General features: G+C 34.8%; 2 protein-coding genes across 2 annotated transcripts; both read left to right on the forward strand.

Moving 5' to 3' along the window:
• The first annotated feature begins 761 nt into the window (after window positions 1–761).
• On the forward strand, window positions 762–8,881 carry LOC131851489 (beta-1,3-glucan-binding protein-like). The gene is made up of 9 exons (XM_059201995.1): window positions 762–912; window positions 1,843–2,076; window positions 2,927–3,081; window positions 4,373–4,524; window positions 5,095–5,246; window positions 6,267–6,391; window positions 6,902–7,025; window positions 7,612–7,760; window positions 8,675–8,881. The coding sequence occupies exons 1-9, from the start codon at window positions 762–764 to the stop codon at window positions 8,873–8,875; spliced, it is 1,443 nt and encodes a 480-aa protein (XP_059057978.1). The 3' UTR covers window positions 8,876–8,881.
• A 3,089-nt stretch (window positions 8,882–11,970) lies between these two features.
• On the forward strand, window positions 11,971–20,876 carry LOC131851488 (beta-1,3-glucan-binding protein-like). The gene is made up of 9 exons (XM_059201994.1): window positions 11,971–12,112; window positions 12,993–13,226; window positions 15,590–15,777; window positions 16,804–16,955; window positions 17,532–17,686; window positions 18,157–18,281; window positions 19,120–19,243; window positions 19,701–19,849; window positions 20,446–20,876. Exons 1-9 carry the CDS (start codon window positions 11,971–11,973, stop codon window positions 20,644–20,646), a joined length of 1,470 nt encoding a protein of 489 aa, XP_059057977.1. The 3' UTR covers window positions 20,647–20,876.
• The last annotated feature ends 363 nt before the right edge of the window (window positions 20,877–21,239 follow it).

Raw genomic sequence — 21,239 nt, forward strand, 5'->3', positions numbered from 1 at the left:
TGGAATAGAGGAAACTGAGGGGAAAGGGATTATCAGTAATGTGAACTTATTACTCTATCGCTAGCAATATTCCAAGCCAGGTTAACCTCCAGGCAGTTCTACTGGAAACCATCGTAATGAATTCACTAGGAATTAATGACGATTGTGTCCAGGTCAGTTTGGCCATCGTGATGAATTTCCTAGTGAATTCACTATGATGGACCAACTGATTGATCTCATGCTCATCCTATCATCCTTCACTGGCGCCCTGCCAGCGTAAACCGTTATATAATCAACTTTATACTAAGTCTACCCTGGAACAAAGTGTGCTGTAATACTACAGTGGTGACGACCTCGGTGGTCTAGCGGTCTAGCATACCGCTTTACGACCGATGGTCGCGGGTTCGATTCCTCGCACGGCACAAACATTTGTATTCATGAGTATGATTGTTTGTATCGGTCTGGGTGTTTTCTATGTATAATATGTGTGTATTTACAAAAAAAAAATATCTATGTATATGTATCAGTTATCTAGTACCCATAACACAAGCTTTAGCTATCTTAACTTGGGTCTAGATGGCGCTGTGTGAATTGTCCTGATATTATTATTATTATTATTATTATTACAGTCCTTTTGGTATATTTACTTTACTCTTTGCACTGTGATACCAGACTGTGATACCCACGCAAACGACTTCATACAAAGTCTCGGAACAAACTAAGCTGTAACACTACTGTCCTAAATAACCAGTATGATTATATACACTTCGTACAGTGACAAAATGGCGCGCATTGTGGCCGGTTGTGTCTCGAATTTAATCATATTAATCGTACTACGAGTCGATCACACATTTACATTAGAGCAAAGGGCACCAGATATAGACGTGAACTTCGAACTAATAAACCCTAAAGGAATACGAATATGGATTCCAGGTAACATCAAAAAGGTTTTTTAATAAAAAGAATTTGTTATAAACTTCGAACAAGAGTTAAACTAAGTTTCTATAAGGATAATCTTCAACATAACCAACCGGTTTTGATGCTTCTTAAGACGTATATGGAGATAAGTACGCGTGTAAAATCGTTGAACTTTATTGGTTTTGTTAAAATTCAATCCATTTACAATATAAATGTTAAATAACAATTAAAAAACTAAAACTCAAATATTTCTAAATGGATACTGAAAAAATTAATTTTGGCGCGCACTAGCCAATTCAAAATAGAAATAATCTTTATTGAAATAAACTCAATACAAGCACTTTTCAATAGTCATATATTTTACTCTACCATTAATTCAGAATAGATTCATCACAAGAAGAATGAGTAAAATACTTGTGTGTTGTTTTTTTAATGTAAGTATGTATATTCTTTAATATTTGCGTATTGCTACGATGTACTACATTTAACGTACCTTTAATTAACAATTGCTTTACCATGTGGTAAGCATTTAAATATATATATTTATCTAATATTAATTAAAGAAGTAATTATAGAGAATTATTTGAATATAATTGTCACTAATATTAACAGCACTGTGATGTAAAAACAACTAAATAGCTATAAAAAAAGAATCTTAATGATAGTACAATATTATAAAGTGATTATATTTAAAACGTGACAGCCTTGGTGATCCAGCGGTTTAATACACTGCTTTACTTCCGATGGCCGCGGGTTCGATTACTCGCACGGCAAAAACATTTGTATTCATGTGATTATTTGTATCGGTCAGTTTTCTATGTCTATTATGTATGTACAATAAAAATGTATTTATATTTATACCAATGTTCTAGTACTCATAACACGCTCTGCTTAGCTAGAGACTAGATGGCGCTTTGTGAATTGTCCTGAAATATTATATTTCAGATATGGGCACTTCAGAAATAACTCAATTCAAATTTAACGGCAATATTAATAGAACCATAAGCATTGTTAGCATTGGCAAAATTAGGGCTGATGTTACGAAACCAACAGATGGACGATGGATATTTGAGGACAATGATGTTGAGGTGAAGGCAGGTGATGTCATATTTTATAACTTCGTGGCAGCAGTGGATGGCATTGAATATGTATATGACGACTTGAACAAGACTTTGAATGGTAAGCTACTACCACAGATAACATAATATTACATACTACATACTACTATGTAATATTATGTTATCTGTGCTACTACTATTCAGCGAATTTTGTACTTTTAAATGTACTAGTCTCCCAATGGTTGAATTTCGTTTTAATTTTTTTTTCATGGATCATAATTCACCCCCCTTCGCTAACTGTTTACGCTGGCGAGGCACCAGTGGAGGATGATAAGATGAGCATGAGATCAGGTCAAATTGCCAATCGTGATTAAATAACCAGGAATTGACCACGATGGTTTTCAGGGGAACCGCGTGGAGGTCGACCTAACATGGTACATTGCTAGCAATGGTGACACTAGACCTCATTACTAACAATCCTCTTCTCAAAATCCTTCATTCAGATTTAATAACGACGACGATTGTTAGTTATAATTTAAACATCTCTTGATGGCCTCGCTGGACTAGCGGTTTAGGACATCTTACTCCCGATGATAGCAGGTTCGATCCCTTGCACAATGAAAACAATTATTTTCATGAGTATCATTGTTTGTATTAGTCTGGATATATTCTATGTACATATTTTTTGTTCATTTCCGGCTACTAATGACTTTATATACATACCTTATATACGAACATATGAAATAATAATATAAATAAAACATTGTATCTATGTACCTACTTCTGACTTCTTTAGTTATGTACCTACTTATACAAAAAATGTGTTTAAGTATTTCTATAACTTGTCTAACTGTTAGACAATTTATAGAAATACTTATAATGTTTAATGCTAAACTCTAACACAAGCTCTAATCAGCGGAGACTAGATGACGCAGTGTACATTTCCTGGGTTATCTTTCTGATTAGTCCAGGTTCGAATTTCGATCCCAGTTGTTCGCAATCAGCGACGGTGATCCGCGGCAGTACCGCTACAATTTGCTCAGGAGAGACAATTTTCGAGGAAAACTTTGACATTTTAAACCAAAGTGTGTGGCAGATTGAACAGTATATACCAGTTGATGATCCTGTTAGTGGTAATTATTATAAGATGACATAATTAGATAGTTAGACGAGGAAGATCTCTACTGACTTGGCAATCCGTCATCAATAATGACCTAAAGAACCCAAATTAATGATTTACAACCCAGGACAGGTATGCCTGAAGAAGAAGGACTAGGAGAGCCGACTCCAAATTAAATGGGAAAAGGCTAGGCAGATAGAGAGATACATAATTAGATAGGTAGACTGTAAAAAGTGACTAGCGACTATAACTAGTCGTTTATATGGGTGTCCTATTTGGACATCATCGTCAGCCCACTGCTAGACATGCCTCTCCCAAGGCACGCCACTGGGCACAATCTTCAGCCCTTCTCTTCCAGTTTTTACCCGCAAGTAAAAAGAAGGGCTGAAGATCGTGAGAACCCTACGTATGTCGTCGCTAAGTATGTTCCTCCCTATTTGGACACTGATGGATTTTCCATAGTAAATTTTACCGCTTACGAATACGATGATGTTGAAATGCTAGAAAACATATGTTACAGAAGGTTATGTATGTTTGTTATGTTTTATTATATATATTTATTGTGTTTTATATTTTGACGTTACGCTCCTATTCTTTATAGCGATTGTTTTTGTAATGCGATATTCATTGTACTATGTTTATTTTATTTTGAAGCTTATCCGAATATATACATTTACCTGAGGGAACGTGTCTCACTATAAACCAGCTAAATACAATCCTCTTTTGTGTGGGTACCTAAGAGTCATCTATTTCAGTTGCCAAGCAGCTTGCTTTGTAAGCTATTGCATCTATATTCATATCGGTCTAAATGTTTCGCTTGTAGTTAAACCTGTACCATGTAATGAACCTGTACTAATAACCAAATAAGGTTCTTATACATGTACTTATCTAGTTATTTTCACATATACTAGCTGTGCCTATGCTTTCATCCGCATGAAATTTATAACCTATGTATTATTAGTAAATAAACTGGCTTAAAAAAAGTAATTAAATTGAGTTTCTTTCCAGTTCTTCTAAATTGGATCTATATACCGAACTGGACGATAGGGAAAAAATTAAAATAATAATGTAAGAACTTGACGTTCATAAGCGGCTAAAATGTCCTACATTAATAAATGATTTTGAATTTATTATGATGTAGGTATAAGTTATATTATTGTAAAGTTTCGTCAAAATCCGTTCAATAGTTTTTGCGTGATAGATTAACAAAAATTCATCCATAATTCCTTCATACTCACAAAATTTCGCGTTTATAAAATTAGTAAGATAAGATGAAGATTATATATATGACTTTCAGGAATACCCCTTCGTGTCGTACCAGCGGTTCCCATCAAAACGGACGGTAACATTAATAAATGGCAACCTCCGAATTGCACCGAACCTGCAACAACATCAAGACGGTTTTACCAACAAGTCTCTTTTTACAACCAACTTGAATTTGATAGATCGGTAAGTTGTACATCCTTATTTTGGACTGCGTGTAAAATCATATAGTACGGTTCGTAACCGTAACTTAATTATGTTATATATTATTATACTTATTTACTTTTAATAAGTAAATATACATACTAACATAGTCCGTAGACTATGTTAGTACGGTACATACATACATATAGTAGTACATACTAGATACGGTTAATATATTTTAGAAAAATAATTGGTATTTAGTAACCCTGAACAATCCACAAAACGCCATCTAGTCCCACGGTAAGCAACACATGTGTTATGGGAACTAGAGAATTGATATACATACCTAGATTTTTGTTTTTTAAATAGTTACATAATATACATAGAACACCCTGACCGATACAAACATCATGCGAGGAATCGATACCGCGACTATCGGATGTAAAAAAATGTGGCATTAAAAAATATATCCACTCCTAAATTTTCACCCTTCTACCATCAACCCCTATTTTTATAGGCATATTAGTACTTCAATTTGTATGCTAAGATTTTTGCTAGGTATATATTAGATGTTTATTTTGATAATAAAATAATTGGATTATACATCATCAGGTGTACAGCACCAGTGTGCTCGAAAGAACCTTCTGGAGCTGACATCCTACCGCCGGTAGTGTCCGGTCGTATAACCAGCAAAGGTTTCGTGTTCAAGTACGGGACTGTTCATGTTAGGGCTAAACTACCACAAGGGGACTGGCTCTATCCAGGTACACGGCATATTTATAAATATTTTATACACCTGATGATGCCTCGTTCAGAGGCGAAACACGTGTTGCAATATGGGTGTAAATTCAATAATTACCCTTAAATAGATTCAAAACATCTGTTAAATCATACTTGAATGACTAGCGTGCATGGCTGGCTTCCGCACTGAATATTTGCAGGCACACGCATACTAATGATAGCAGAATTAAACAAAAGTAATATAAACCCATTAATTAAAGTAATAATTTTGTTGCATTGTACGTATAGTAAACTCGTAAATGAGTCGTATCTCGTATTAAACAAGAAGTTAAATATATATATAAGCTTTTATTTTCAATAAATGTATAGATGAAGGTAAATTTCCTAACATAATGAAAATTAGTAAAATCATACCGCTTTTTAAATCTGGAGATAGGAGTGACCCAATAAATTATAGACCTATATCTATACTCCCAGCACTCAGTAAAATTTTTGAAAAAATAATCCTTATGCAGCTTGTCAGTTATTTCAATTTAAATAATTTAATCCACAATAGTCAATTCGGTTTTTCCAAAGGTCGTTCAACTACAGACGCAGGTGCAGAGTTGCTTAGACACGTATTTGCTGCATGGGAAACTAAAATGGATGCGATAGGTGTTTTTTGTGACCTTTCTAAGGCTTTTGATGGCTAAAATGTCCTACATGAATAAATGATTTTTGAATTTGAATTTGAATTTGAATACAGCACAGCTACGAACTAATTTAATGGCGCCAAAAAAACATTACAGCATGTTAATCTTACAAAGGATCATTAAAGGATTTATATACAGTTTTCTCTGATATATTATGTCTGTACGTATGTAGTAAGTTTGCATTAATTAATATTTAGTGTTTATTTTATTCCAATTGTGCATTAAGTATCTGTTTAAGATCGAATAAAGAGACTTTAGCAAATGTTTTGTTTAAGGATAAAATTGTGACTACAATTTCAGTTTTATTCCTTTTCTATACATGGTTAGTAGTAACATTAAATTTATTTTCAGAAATCTTGCTAGAACCAGTTCTGAAGAAATACGGTAATTCAAACTTCGCGTCTGGTGTTCTAAAGATTGCTACCGCTCGTGGAAATAAAGAGCTTAATTCTGGACTTCTTGACTACGGAAATAAGGTTTTTTTTTATATAATACAGGGGACAAACGAGCATGCAGGTCACCTGGTGGTAAGCGTTTACCGCCGCCCATGAGCAAACGCAACACCAGGGGAATTGCAAGTACGTTGTCGGCCTTTTAAAAAGGAATAAGTTCTTACTTGAAGGTTTCAATGTCGTATCGGTTCGGATACACCATGACTGGAAGGTGATTCCACAATGTGGTTGTGCGTGGCAAAAAGTTTCTAGAAAACCGCAATTTGGAGGGACCGTCATTCATCCAGATGATCAGGATGATATTTTAGGTACTTGTATTTTAAAATAATTTGCACTAATTCCATATATTTGGAGTTGGCTTAAGATATTTTATACATATATTAAAATTTTACGGCCGGCCAACAGCCTAAGGTTATTCCTCAATCAATGAATGGATAAACATTGAGGCTAACAACAAATATCCGTTAAGATCGGACGAATCATGATGACAATGACTAATAGGATAGCCTATTATACACTTACTTTTTTTAACAGGTGCTATATGGAGGCCCTATAATGGACTTCGATTGCCGAAAGGAGCTGTTGAAGACGCATCAATTAAAAAACAGCCGGCAGTGGGGAGATGATTTTCACGAATATAGCCTTCGCTGGTCTCCAGGTATTTTAGATCATCGAATATTCTAGAATTTGCATTCACTATTTTTTTTAATAACAGAAGTACAAAAGTGTTACACTTCTCTAATATTCATACGCTTCTTACAGCACTATTCTATTCTCTAGAATTATAATTTATTTATTATTGATATGTTTTTGTAATTAAGGATTTCTAATTCCTGCGACACAAGCACCTTGAGCTTAGTGCAGGGATTGCTGTTAATTGTCTTGTCTACAACCATTGATGTAATGTGTACAAATAAATAAATAAATTAATTAATTAATTAATTGCACTAATTTTAGGAATGTGAGACTATGTCTGTCTGTCTGTTATCTTGTCATGTCTAAATGATTCCATGGATCTTAGGGAAATTTGACGAGAATATAGATTGTATCAAGAATACAAACATAGATTTGTCTGGGTTATAACTCAGACAAAGCCGTTGGTAAAAATTCTTAAAGTCTTGCCCATTTATCGAGAAAGACTGTAGGGTATATAACATTATTCTACGATCAATAGAAGTAGAGCTGCATTGAAAATGTGCAGAAAAGAGTCAGCTAGTTTATTAAATTTTTATTTGACTTCGTAGATGGTATAGTTTGGTCAGTGGATGGAGTAGAATGGGCGAGAATAGAACCAGGAACAAGAGGTCTAGTTAACAGTTTGCCGCGGTCATGCCAACACTTGCAGCGGTCGCAGTTGGAAGCAGGAACACTTATGGCTCCGTTTGATGATCTGGTAAGCAAAGAGTACAGTTATACTAATATAAGTTTCTTTTTAATAATAGACCCTGGAGATTTCACACAACACCTTTTAGTTTTTATACAGTAAAAGAATTTTTAAATTTTATGGTAAAATGAGTTAAGAATTGGATAATATTAATATAATAGTAATGACATAACAGTAATAATATTGACATATAATGACTAAATAATAATATAGATATAATAATTTCTTAAAATTGTATAATATAATAATGTAATATGCTATCTGAAAGACAGAATTGTGTAATTATTTACAGAAGCATAACTAATATAAAATTTTGCATGTCTTCATATAAGACGGATTGTATGGAACCATATGTACTTTATAACATCTGTGCACACCACATTTCTCGCAAAATAAAATCATTTCATTTCATTTCATTTCGGTGCGTCGGTGTTTAGCGGATATCATACCATATTATCATAGGCTTTACTTCTGATAGTCGTATCTATCAATAGGGAAGCAACCGCTCCCACAGCCACCACCCCTGGCCCTAGCAGTGAGAGGGGAACAACATCCCTCCTTCTACGTCTTCAGTCCTCAACGTATTGGGTCGGCAGAAGAAACAGTTTCGGGGTCTCTCTCACCTGGTCTCTTCTTGCCATTACCATTACCAAACCATTCGTAGTATACGACAACGACTAACCAAGACCTCCCGTTGCTCACTATATCATGTATATGTAAATTATGTAACTGCTGGCAATGGTCTCTTCATTTCCTATGATAGTTTTTTTAACTAGTTTAACCCTACAACCGAAACACAGCTTACGAAGCAGGGAGCTTGGCAGTTAAAATAGAGAAGAATTAATATACGATTTTGTACAAAAGTTAACTAGATGAAATTATGTAAATGTGTCTTTGATATTTTTTAAAATTTACCTTCTCAGTTCCACATAACCTTGGGTGTATCAGCTGGCGGTATATCGGAGTTCGACGATAACCTGACATCCAAGGGTGGCTGGCCAAAGCCCTGGAAGAACGGAGCAAGGAAGGCCATGTTGAACTTCTGGAAGGATCTAGACTCTTGGTACCCAACGTGGAACCAGTCAGGAATGTTGGTTGACTATGTGAAAGTGATAGCCTTATAAGATACATCTTTACTTATCTTAAATTAAGCAACGGATTTTAATGTAGTTTACAGCGATAGATAGAGTGATTCAAGAGGAAGGTTTATATGTATAATACATGCGTGTTACAGTATAGAACAAGCCGAGACGTTCAAAGATTTGTAATGCATTCATGCGAAGCCAGGATAGGTTGCTGGTATAATATAAATATTTAAACAATGTGTATAAGATATATAGATATTAAAAAAAGTGTTTTAGCATCACTTACATAAGAACTATTATATGTCATTATACAATCATAAATATATATCGTTTTGTACAATATAAATAAATAGGTTTTATAAGCTAGAAATACTTATGTGGTTTAATTAAATATCTAATTGATTTTCTCATTTGACATAAATAAAGTGAACAAGTTAACAGCTTACATTATTTCATTATAAGCCACGATGGCTTAGAACGTTTTCACAAATTATTTATTCTCTACTTATAACTTCCATATTTTTCTTAACTACTTAGTTTCCACTAGTATTATTACTACAATTTTAATTGTATTTCCAGAAAATCAATTAATAATTAATATACGTTATGAACGTATATATGAAACGAAATAATACCTGTTTTGCGAAGATGTTTCAACTGGAAGATGTCACGAATGACCCTGCGCATATGACCATGTACATTCGTAACTTCTTTACATATACTGATTATTAAGTATTATTAACTTTACATATACAGTATAAACTATACTGTATTTAAAAATAAAATAAATGAAATGTTTTTATGAAAAAATAATTATTTAAGAACATTACATTAATCAAATCATTTCTTACTATTATTATAAACGAGAAAGTTTGTGGGTATGTATAGATGGATGGATGTTTGTTGCTCTTTCAAGCAGAAACTACTGAACGGATTTTGATGAAACTTTACAGCAATATAGCTTATACCTCAAAATAACATAGGCTATAATTTAAAAAGATATTATGTTAATTGGGCGAAATATAAATATAAATGTTAAGTAAGTGTGATACAGACGATTTTGCGCGGGTCAGCTAGACAAAAATAATTAATTCATATAGGATATTATAGCAACTTATGAACGTAAAATTTATGTAATAATGTTTTTTTTCTACCGTCCAGTTCAGTAAACAAATTCAATTAAGAAGAACTGGTAAGAAACTCACAAAAAATAAATATTTTTAATTATGTCGTCATTTAATATTAAGTTATTTTCATTAAAAATACAAACAGCAACTTTTTAAAACACAATCTTATTTATTTATTTTTAATTATATCAATTTGTTATTTCATTAAAATACAGCAATATTTTAAATACAATCCTACCCCACATTTATTCATAAATATGTAAAAATAAGAATTATATAAAAAAATTTATCTCGCATCCGTCGCATTCAAATCATCTCAGACTATTAACAGACAACTTCGTGCTTAGTAAAGTACCTACACATAGTGACGTCTGACTCATTGATAACGGGTAAGTACAGAAACCAATCCAATATAGCAACCAAAATAAAAAAAAAACTCACGTTTACTTAGTATTATAGATGAAAGGTAAATAACCTGCATCTTATTACTTCCACGAAATATTGTTATTATAACATAAAAAAATATCTACTAAATAATCGATATTTTTTTTAATCATAAATTATAATGGAACGATGCATCCGTTTGTGCTAACGGTTTACGCTGGCGGGGCACCAGTGGAGTGGAGAATGAGACTAGCATGAAGTAAAATTTTTATAGTTTATCATTACTGATTCACCAGGAATTTAGGTTATGGTTCCAAGGGAATCGCGTGGAGTCACCCTGATATAGTACAGTGCTATCAACGAGATTATTAGTCCACATAGCTAATAATATCTCTCTGTATATAATCTATAACATATATTTTAGTATCTGTACTTACTATTAATAATCCTATAAACATGCATACATTTATACCTAAGATAAACGTGATGGCTGTATTTATACTCAGTTTGTTATACGTATAACAATTAGAATTTAGTAACAGAAATAAACAGGTATAACCAATAATATAAAACAAGAATTAGGAGCACAAGATAATAAGTATGTCGCCTGAAAAAGTCTTGGTAGTTCTTTTTATTTTCCCGCGCAAACGAAATGCGCCACAGATACACAATATTGCACGGCGTGCAGTCTACTGCGGCTGCGCGCCGTGACGAGCCCGTCATGGCTGAATGCACAATGTTAACACTAGTATGAGTATTAAGACTGGTCACGTTTATAACAGGAAACTGAAAGAATGAAACTCTTTATGTTCCTCTCACAGAAGAGTTGAACTTCTTAGCATTTCATGGATTCACCGCGCGGGTGCTTCGTCCGCCGTATGGCACGGAGGGAGCAATTCCCGGGACTTCCACAATTATGTATAAAATATTAAAAAAAACACAATAATAAACAAGACAAAGAGGTAACAATGGGCGGCCTTATTAGGCAGGCAATAAATTATTACTTATAATACTTATAATACTTCCGTCTGGTAAGAATTAAGAAACAAAAAAAAATATTTTACTGGAATAGTAATCAATGAATACCTGATGAAAAGTGGTAATATACTTGAACAGCATCATGAACATCACGAATTGAGTTTCTTACACTAAGAACTAAGGTCCTCAGCAGGAGGGAGGAGATTGTTAGTAATGTGGACTAATAACCCTATTCCTAGCAATGTACCATGACCGTTTCCCCTGAAAATCATCGTGATAAATCTATAGTGAATTTACCACGATGGGTTAACTGACCCTGATCTTATCCTCCACTGGTGCCTCACCTGCGTTAACTGTTAGCGCAGGCGGGTGCACCATTCCATCATCCATAAAACCTCAAATAGGGAAATAGGTAGAAGAATAAAAATGATGACAATGTATTCAAAAACAAGAAATTCGATATATCTATCGAATTTCTTTGCAAAAGCAGAATATGTTTGCTCTGGCTGAGGACAGCGGTGGACAGTCTGAAGCCAAGACTGTCCTGCACAAAGCGAGATGGATGGTCATGTTGATTATAATAATAATCTATGCATATGTAATTGTGACTTCGGGAACGGTCATGAACTTATTGTCAGTAACAAGATGGCGTTCATAGTGAGTAGTCGTGTCTCAAGTTTAACCATAATTTTAATCGTATTGCAAATCGTGTCATCGCAGAAACGTCCGGATATTAAAGTGAATTTTGAAGTGTTGAAGCCTAAAGGACTACGTGTATGGATATCGGGTAATTATAATAAGTGAATTAGTAATTAACACGAAGAAATTATTGATACGATCAAAGTATCGATATTTCTTATCATGCATTACAACTTGTAAATGTTTTTTACTTCGTTAATGTAATAGTGGGTGTTTATTTATACAAAAAGATGGCGAATTTGATTCTCAGCTAACCCATTTAGACTTAGAGAAATTAATATTAAAAGTGTTTGGCGATTATTATCATGCATTACAAATTGTAAATGTTTTTCACTTTCAGTTTGATTTTCAGATGAACCTTTTAGGGAAATAATATTTCTACAAATGACTTTGGGTGTTCTAGGTAGTGCTTATATTAGAACAGAATTTGTTCTACCCTAAAAGATTAAAATTTTGCCTGACATAATAATATAAACAAATATGTACTACTAATCACATCGATGGTCTAGCGGTTTAGCACGGCGCCGCTTTACTTCCGATGGTTGCGGGTTCGATCCTCAAACAGTACAAACATTTATATTCATGAGAATTATTGTCTATGAGTGTTTTATGTATATGAGATGTATGTTATTAAGAAATGTATCTAAGTACCTATATCTATCAGTTGTCTAGTACCCATAATACCAGCTCTCCTTAGCTTGGGACTAGATGGCACTTTGTGAATTTGTATCCTAGGGTATTAATTTATTATTATTATTATTATCATAGTTGACTACGGTACGATAATCTACCCCCTCGGCTTAATTATGTTTGTTAACAGGGTTTCCTTCATCAGAGAGTCAATCTGAAATATAAATGTACACAAAGTTTTTTGCTATCTGTTATATTCGAATATTATCTTTTGGGTCTATTAGTTTGTACAATGCTATAGACATTTTAAACTTTAAATGTATATCATTAAATTCCAGATTCGAGTACTTCAAAGATATCTCTTTTCGCTTTTAATGGTCACGTTAACAGAGCCATTGCTAATGAGGATGTTGGGTCTATAAGGGGTGAGGTGATGAAGGCGGAAGATGGAAAATGGGCGTTTGAGGACCATAATGTAGAGCTGAAGGAAGGCGACGTTATATACTACTATTTTGTGATGTCGGTTGACAGGAGTGGATATGTGGTTGACAATTTAAGCTATACTGTACGAAGTAAGTCTCTCCAGTTATATTATGTAATATATCTTATCTATGGTTATATTAAGAACAAGCTATTTTCCGCGACGTGTATCTCTGAGAATTAATAAGTGAAAAAAATCATAAAATCAATCAAGTTTTTTTTTAGTTAATTCATTAAAAATAAACAAACATAAAACGGTTGGTTTATATTACTTATTCATAATGCATCACTGTTAACTTATAGGTAAAAAATTCATGACATCCTTTGAGTCTTTTTAATTTAAAATTATAAATATACAAACGAATAAAAAAGGCATTTTTTCGGATTAGAATATTAGTAATCTTGGAATGGAATCGGCAGTTATTTTAAATTCAGAAAAATTTTTCAAATTTCCCTTCATAAGACTTTTTTTTTACGAAGGGAAAATGCCTGAACCCGTCCTTCTCAGGGGTTGGACGGACGGGTACTGTGAGACTCCTACTCACCAAAAACCCCACGGCATCCCTTCATAAGACCTACCACAACTAATAGCGAATATTTAAAAAAAATTCCGAAATGATTCGCATTGTGTTCTTGATATGTAAGTTAGTATTTCAATACAAACTTAACTCAAATTGTGTAGGTACTCGATCATCTCATTAAGATATTACGTACCTATCTTGTTTTGTTTGTAAATAACAAAGATTGTGGTTAACGAATAAGAAGAAATACTAAAAGTTTTGATGTAATAATGATTATCTGAATTCATTTGAATGGTTTGTTCTAAGTAATTGATGATTAATATTCAACATTTATTCTCAGATTGTTTTATCTTGTAATTTCTTTTTCTACTATTTATATTAAAAAGATACTCTACTTTTTGAATAAAAATTAAATTATCTTCAACATAAAAAGTAACAAATGACAGATATTTGTGAAAAGTATCTCACTAATATTATAAACACCTCTCGCGTTTGTGAATATGGATGGGCGGATGGATAGATGTTTGTTACTCTTTCACGCATAAACTACTAAACGGATTTTCATAAAACTTTACAGTAATATAGCTTATCAGAATAATATATAGGCTTTCATGCGAGTAAAACCCCGGGCACAGCTAATATTCAATGATTATAAGATTCCTTGCATAACTATCAAAAACTGAATTTCTTAAATTTCTTCGCGAGACATACCAGCGACTTTTCAATCGACTGCATTTCTGGGACTTTACCTGTACCCAGCGAAAAGGAAAAACATGCGTATTTTACAATGTTCGTTTTAGTACAATGACAGTGAAGCTAACCCACTCGGTGGAAAATAGCAATTATTGCTAATAGATTAGCCCACTTGGTGGAAAATAGCAATTGTTGCCTATAGATTAGTCTACTTGGGAGAAATAGCAATTGTTGCCTGTTTGATTGCTTGCACAGTACAAACATTTCTTCACGTCATATAACATGTACATATTCATGAGTATGATTGTTTATATTGGAATGTGTATTTTCTATGTAGGTATATTGCATAAAAATGTATTGGTGCATAGTTGTTCATGCACGGGATTTTCATTTAATGTTAGACATAGACACCTATATAAATACCTATATATTATAAATAAACTGGCTTATAAAAAAAAATTCAATTGAGTTTCTGGCCAGTTCTTCTCAATTGGATATTAGATAGAGAGATACTGAGCTGGACGGTAGGGAAAAAAAATATAATGTAAAAACTTGACGTTCATAAGCGGCTACATGAATAAATGTCCTATATGAATAAATGATTTTTGAATTTTTAATTTTATTTAAATATTTATATCAGTTGTCTAGTACCCATAACTTATATTTTAATTTAATTTAATATTACTTATTGGTATTATTTGTATTTTATTTTTGTGTATTTTGTGTCTGTACGTACTAACGTTAATTATAAGAAATCTGTAATATTAACGAAATGGGCAAGTAAGCCTGATAATAAATAAAATATTATTATTATTATTATAACACAAGCTCTGCTTAGCTTGGGACTAGATCGCGCTCTGTTAAGTATCCAGTATTATGATTATTAGAAATAGAAATAGAAATAATCTTTATTCAAATAAACTCATTACAAGCACTTTTGAATAGTCATATTTTGATTCTACCGCTCATTCGGAATGCAGATTCTCACAAGAAGAATGAGCAAGAAACTTGTGTGTTGCTCTTTTTAATAGATGTTTTTTTATATAAATAATTACAGTGTAACAAGAGGCATGCGACAATCAACATAGAAATCGTTATTATATATTAGTTGTTAATCTTCGTAAATACCATTTTAGTGGTCTGTAACCCGTAAAATTTGATATCTACCATAAGTGTAATGAATAGTCATTTTTGTAAATGTGGTTTTTGTTCTTGATGTTGTTTAATTATAAAATTTTCAGGTCCAGACTTGAACGGTCGTCCAGATGACCGTTCAGGTGATACCACACCCAATTGCCAGCAATCAGTGACAGTGGTCTTCGGCAGCTCTACACCATTGTGTTCCGGACAAACAATATTCGAGGACCACTTCGATACTCTAAAAGAGGATGTGTGGAGAATAGAACAGTTCATACCAAATGAGAATCCTGTTAGTCGTAACTACAATATTAAATTTCCCGCAATATAACTACTCATATACCTATCTCACCAAACGTTCAAATCTAACAGGTTACAGATATATAACTTTTTTATGAATGATAATGGAGTGGTGTACCCACTGTGTGTTTGGGCTATTCTCTGGTGGTAAGACCTGTAACACTGGGACTTGTAAGATCTATTGTGCTCGCCCTTATTTAAAGTTCGCGCCGGCCCGTGAGGGACAAGATATTCTTAGGACCGCTGATATTTATCTTCTCAGGATATAGTGTATACTTTCCAAAGCAGATATTTCGTTTAAGGATGAGAGGGCTACAACCACATAGGATGTATAATGGCGTTTCCTCTTCAGCTTGACAAAATCTGCAGATTGATGTTAAGCTAAGGCCACTTGCTTTAATGGCATACACTGGCAGAGCTCCAGTAAAGGATCATAGGATTAAAACGAAGTTAGGTCAGTTAGCCCATCGAGACGAATTCACCGGGAATTAATCACGATGGTTGGTGGACTGGACTAGGTCTTCCGCTGGCCCTTACGGACCGCCGGGTGCGGGCCTCGAGCATACGCTCTTTGCCCGGGCGTACTGTTGGGGTGTGCCTACCCTACGTCGTTCATTTACCGGCTGCTTCCCAGCAGCCGGCTGTGGGCGTCGTGTGGCTGGAGTCAATAAGTCGCTCGCCGCCGGCTTAACGCCGCCACGTCACGTAAATGACGTGATCACTCGGTGGAGGGTAGGTCGCGCGGGAGCGCGCTAGTGGCGTCCGGTGGGCGCGCGTGGAGGGGGGCGAGGTCGCGCAGGTGCGCGTCGCGCCCGCTGTCCACGTGCGTGAAAAAGATGGTTGGTGGTTTGTGGTTAATTTTCCCGTATCCCAGGGCATACCGGCACGAGGAAATAGACCTAATATGCAACGTCCGTCGGATTGCTATCACTCACAGATAAGAGACTATCAGTGAAAGAAAGACCTACAATTATACTAAAGTTAACATTATTTCTATTTATCCAATGATTCTTTTCAGGAATACCCCTTCGTATCATACCAACGCCTGCCGTCAGATCCAACGGTCACTGTAGTGGATGGCAAACTTCGTATAGTACCAAAACTGCAGCAAAATCAACCGGGCTTCACGAATGTGTCTATAATTGTGGACAAATTGAATTTATTTGAGGGGTAAGTACTAATCTGTATGTAATTTATAATTTGGTGAATGTAGAACTCGTGCTCTTATAACTAATGCTCATGTGACTTAATAACATGAAATCTAACTCCGTAACATGGGGGGGGGATTGTTAGTAATTTGGACTAATGATCCCCTTGCTAGCAATGCACCATGTCAGGTTGACCTCCACGCGGTTCCCCCTGGAAAACATTGTGACAAATTCTTAGTGAATTTATCACGATGGGCTAACAGACCTGACCTCATCTTAATCGTCCTCCACTGGTGCCCCGCCAGCGTAAACCGTTAGCGCAGCCGGGTGCTCCATTTCATTATTACCCATAAAAAAACTCCGAAACATGTAAGATCCACTGCATTTTACCGAACTAGACTTTATACAAAGTCATCTTTGTCACCTTTCTCTTGTCTATTTCTTTAGAGACAATTTCAAGCAGCTTGCTTTATAATTGCTGTGTTCCGGTTTAATTGAGATCATTTAGTACCTAATATCAAATTTATCTGATTCTTAAGTCTATTACTGTACAAATTATATAATTTATTAGTAAACTTACCTACTTATATTTCACTAGATGCACCGCGCCAACTTGCTCTAAACAACCTACTGGAGCGGATATCCTACCGCCGGTAGTATCCGGCCGTATTACTACTAGTTTGGGCTTCAAGTTCAAATACGGAACGGTTCATGTTAGAGCTAAATTACCACAAGGAGACTGGTTATACCCAGGTACGGTTTATACAGATTTTTGCTGTCTATCTATGTATGTTCAGATATTAGGGATATTGTAAAGATCTGTCGATTCCTAAGATATTACGAGTAACATATACCTTTGCAACCCTTTTTTCCGAGGAGAAATGTTCAGTATAGAATTTAAGAGGGTGCATAATATTGTGGCACTTTTATCCACTACTACACTCCGATGTTCCACCAAACCATGCTTAGTCTTGGGAGATTTTTAACATTCGTCCGTGACTCCTGGTGTGGATCTGAACTAAAAGAGGAGCCACAGAGTGTGGGCGCAGAAACACTTCTGTGCCCACCCTCTATGGACCACTTAAGTCCTGTAACCTTTAGAAGAGATTTACAAGCCCTGGTGGAAACCAACAGTATTATAATATGGGTGAAAACATATCAAACTACCTAAACAATTATGCCATCAGAGTCGAATATATTGATATAATTATTTTTGTTTCCAGAAATCATGTTAGAGCCACTTCTAAATAAGTATGGGAATTCCAAGTTTGCGTCTGGTGTTTTAAAGATAGCTACAGCTCGAGGCAATAAAGATCTTAGAGCTGGATCGAGAGAATATGGAAATAAGGTACCTATACCACTGTAAAGTCAGATGAGGTAGGATTACGTTATGTTCGTCTTATTTGTGCAAATTTACACAAATTACTTGTATTGGTTTTTTAGCGAAGATGGACCAAATTGTAGGATGTAAATGTTGAAATTCTACCGAAGTAGGACCAAAATGTAGGTGATAGAATGAGTGGACTGTGTGATGTAAATCAAACAATGAATAGAAAATGGTAAATACTTATAATGAAGATACGTGTACAAACGGTTGTAAGGCAAAAAGTGACAATAAAAATATATGACAATTCTAAAAGAAAATACAATTAAAATTGTAAGAAAAATAAACATATAAAAATGTGCAAAGAGTTTGCAACATTACATAAATCGAGATGTGGCTTATGAATATTAGAACTTGTGTTTCAATTTATACTTTTAAATCTTCGGCTATAGAAAATCCGATAACCATCTGAAAGACCGCGATAAGATGGCCTCCGAACACTTTAATTTCCAATATACCTAGCTAAATGTATGGCAACACATGAGTGGTATCACCTATTTCATATTATCAACATAATTAGGTCTACGTTATTTCTACTACTGCTAACAAAGAGTATAATACTATGAGAAAGCAGTTCATATAATTATAATGACGTTAATTTTGCCATCATTGCCATTATCACATCATCATTCCAATTACATCATTTGGCATTCCAATTACATAACGAAAAAAGAACACAAGTGACAATTATGTCTAAAATCGATGCCTCTGGCCATTATATTTGAGATAAAAGTTATGAACATATGTATGTGTACCATATACCTACCTAATGTAAAGGATATTAAAAGTAGATTTTGTTCAGGTTCTATACGGAGGTCCCATTATAGACTTCGACTGCCGCCACGAGCTGTTGAACAACAACGTACTTACAAATAGTCGGCTGTGGGGTGATGATTTTCACGAATACAGTCTTCGCTGGTCTCCAGGTAATTATTATATAATCTTTGTTTGGAACACAGTAACAATTTTAATTATAAACAATGTGAACAAAGGCAGATTTCTAAGAAACATTTCTACCAGTCAACCCAACACTGCGTGACATAGCTAATAGTAGGTACATGGGTAACACTAGCACAAACTACTATAAAGTTGCAATCTCCAAATTTAAATATAATTATTTAAAATTCAACAAATTAAACTAAAATAAATAATTATATATTTTATTTCGATTCAAACTCAATCTCATTGATTCATGTAGAACCTTTCGGTCTCTTATGTACGTCTTAATTTTTTTCATATTCCTACCTTCCAGTTCGGTTAGCTACTTCAGTTTTTGTTCCTTTCTTACCCCGTTGAAGTTCTGCTCTTCAGGACTTTTCGATAGTTGTACACTACCTAAGTAACTTCTAGGTACCTATTTTTTATTTTTCGTTCTGTTCACAGATCGTATAATTTTGTTGGTGGACGGAGTAGAGTGGGCGCGAGTAGAGCCGGCTGCGAGCGGGCTCGCCGGCCGCCTGCCGCGCTCGTGCCTCCATGTGCCTCGGACGCTGCTCGCCTTGGGGACACGGATGGCACCGTTCGACGAGCCGGTAAGCATTTTTTATAGCTAGGGAACAAACGAGCTTGCGGCTCACCTGATGGTAAGTGATTATCGCCGCCCATGAGCTTCCTCAACACCAAAGGTATTGCAACCGCGCTGCCGGCCTTTTAAAAGAAATAAGCTCTTTTCTTGAATTTCATTTTCTTCAATAAACACGCACAGTTGTGTGTTCTGAATTGAACAAGATTCTTCTGACTCCAAAGCGAAGCTTGTTCGTAGAAATCATACATAAAACAAAGATAATAAAAAGAAGTGTCATAATTTGGTACCGTGCAAAATATAGCAGATAGCAGCAATAAATTAAAGGCATTGTCAACTGTAATTGCAATACATGACATGCCCATATTTCGCTCGGTTATTTTGAATTCAACGTGGCATAGGGCGAGTTTACCTTCGGCTCTCGAATTAATTTTTGGTTTAATATCAGTTTAGTCAATTTCAATTGATGCAGTTTTTCTAAGTTTTGACTAGATTTAAACTCACTATCTCTTGGGCATAATTCTGGGTATTTTTCCACTTAACGAATAAGGAATACGAAATAATAAATTGCGGGGTCAGCTACTAAGACGATACTTCTGTTTCCAGTTCTACTTAACCTTGGGGGTATCAGCTGGAGGTATATCAGAGTTCGAGGATAATCTGACATCCAATGGAGGCTGGCCGAAGCCCTGGAGGAATGGAGCAAGGAAGGCCATGATGAACTTTTGGAATGACCTGAACGCTTGGTACCCAACATGGAGTCAATCAGAGCTCCTCGTTGATTATGTGAAAGTGGTTGCTTTATGATTTTATATATACCTACGTATAATTATTGAAAACTGCATTTTATTTTGCAGTAAAAATAAATAATTTTAAGCTAATAGTACTCATATTATAATAGAAATAAATCTGCTTAAATAAATAATACATTTAACGGAAAATATTATGACCTACATACTCCTAAAGTTGGGAAGGGGATTGTTAGTAAAGTAGACTGCTGACCCCATTGCTAGCAATGGGCCATGTCAGGTTGACCTGCGTGCGGTTCTACCTGGTAACCATCCTGATAAATTCCTGGTGAATTTATCACGATGGGCTAACTGACCTGACCATTCATCATCCTCCACTGGTGCTCTGACGGTAAAACGTCAGTGCAGGCGGATGCATTATCAACCATTAAAAAAATTACAAGTTACAACATACCTACAAACATTTGCACTTTGGTATAATAGCATTATGATTCTGTATAATTATAGAAGGAATTTTCTGCTTGATAAATCTAATTTCCAACTATTGTAATATTGTAAAAAGGAATATTAATATTATATAGACGAACTAGCTACTCGCCCCGGCTTCGCACGGGTATATATATATTATATATATAAACCTTGCTACTCTAT

This window comes from Achroia grisella, unplaced genomic scaffold (genome assembly GCF_030625045.1).
Source record: "Achroia grisella isolate CSIRO2021 unplaced genomic scaffold, CSIRO_AGI_Agris_v1 utg784, whole genome shotgun sequence".
Classification (NCBI taxonomy): Eukaryota; Metazoa; Arthropoda; class Insecta; order Lepidoptera; family Pyralidae; genus Achroia; species Achroia grisella.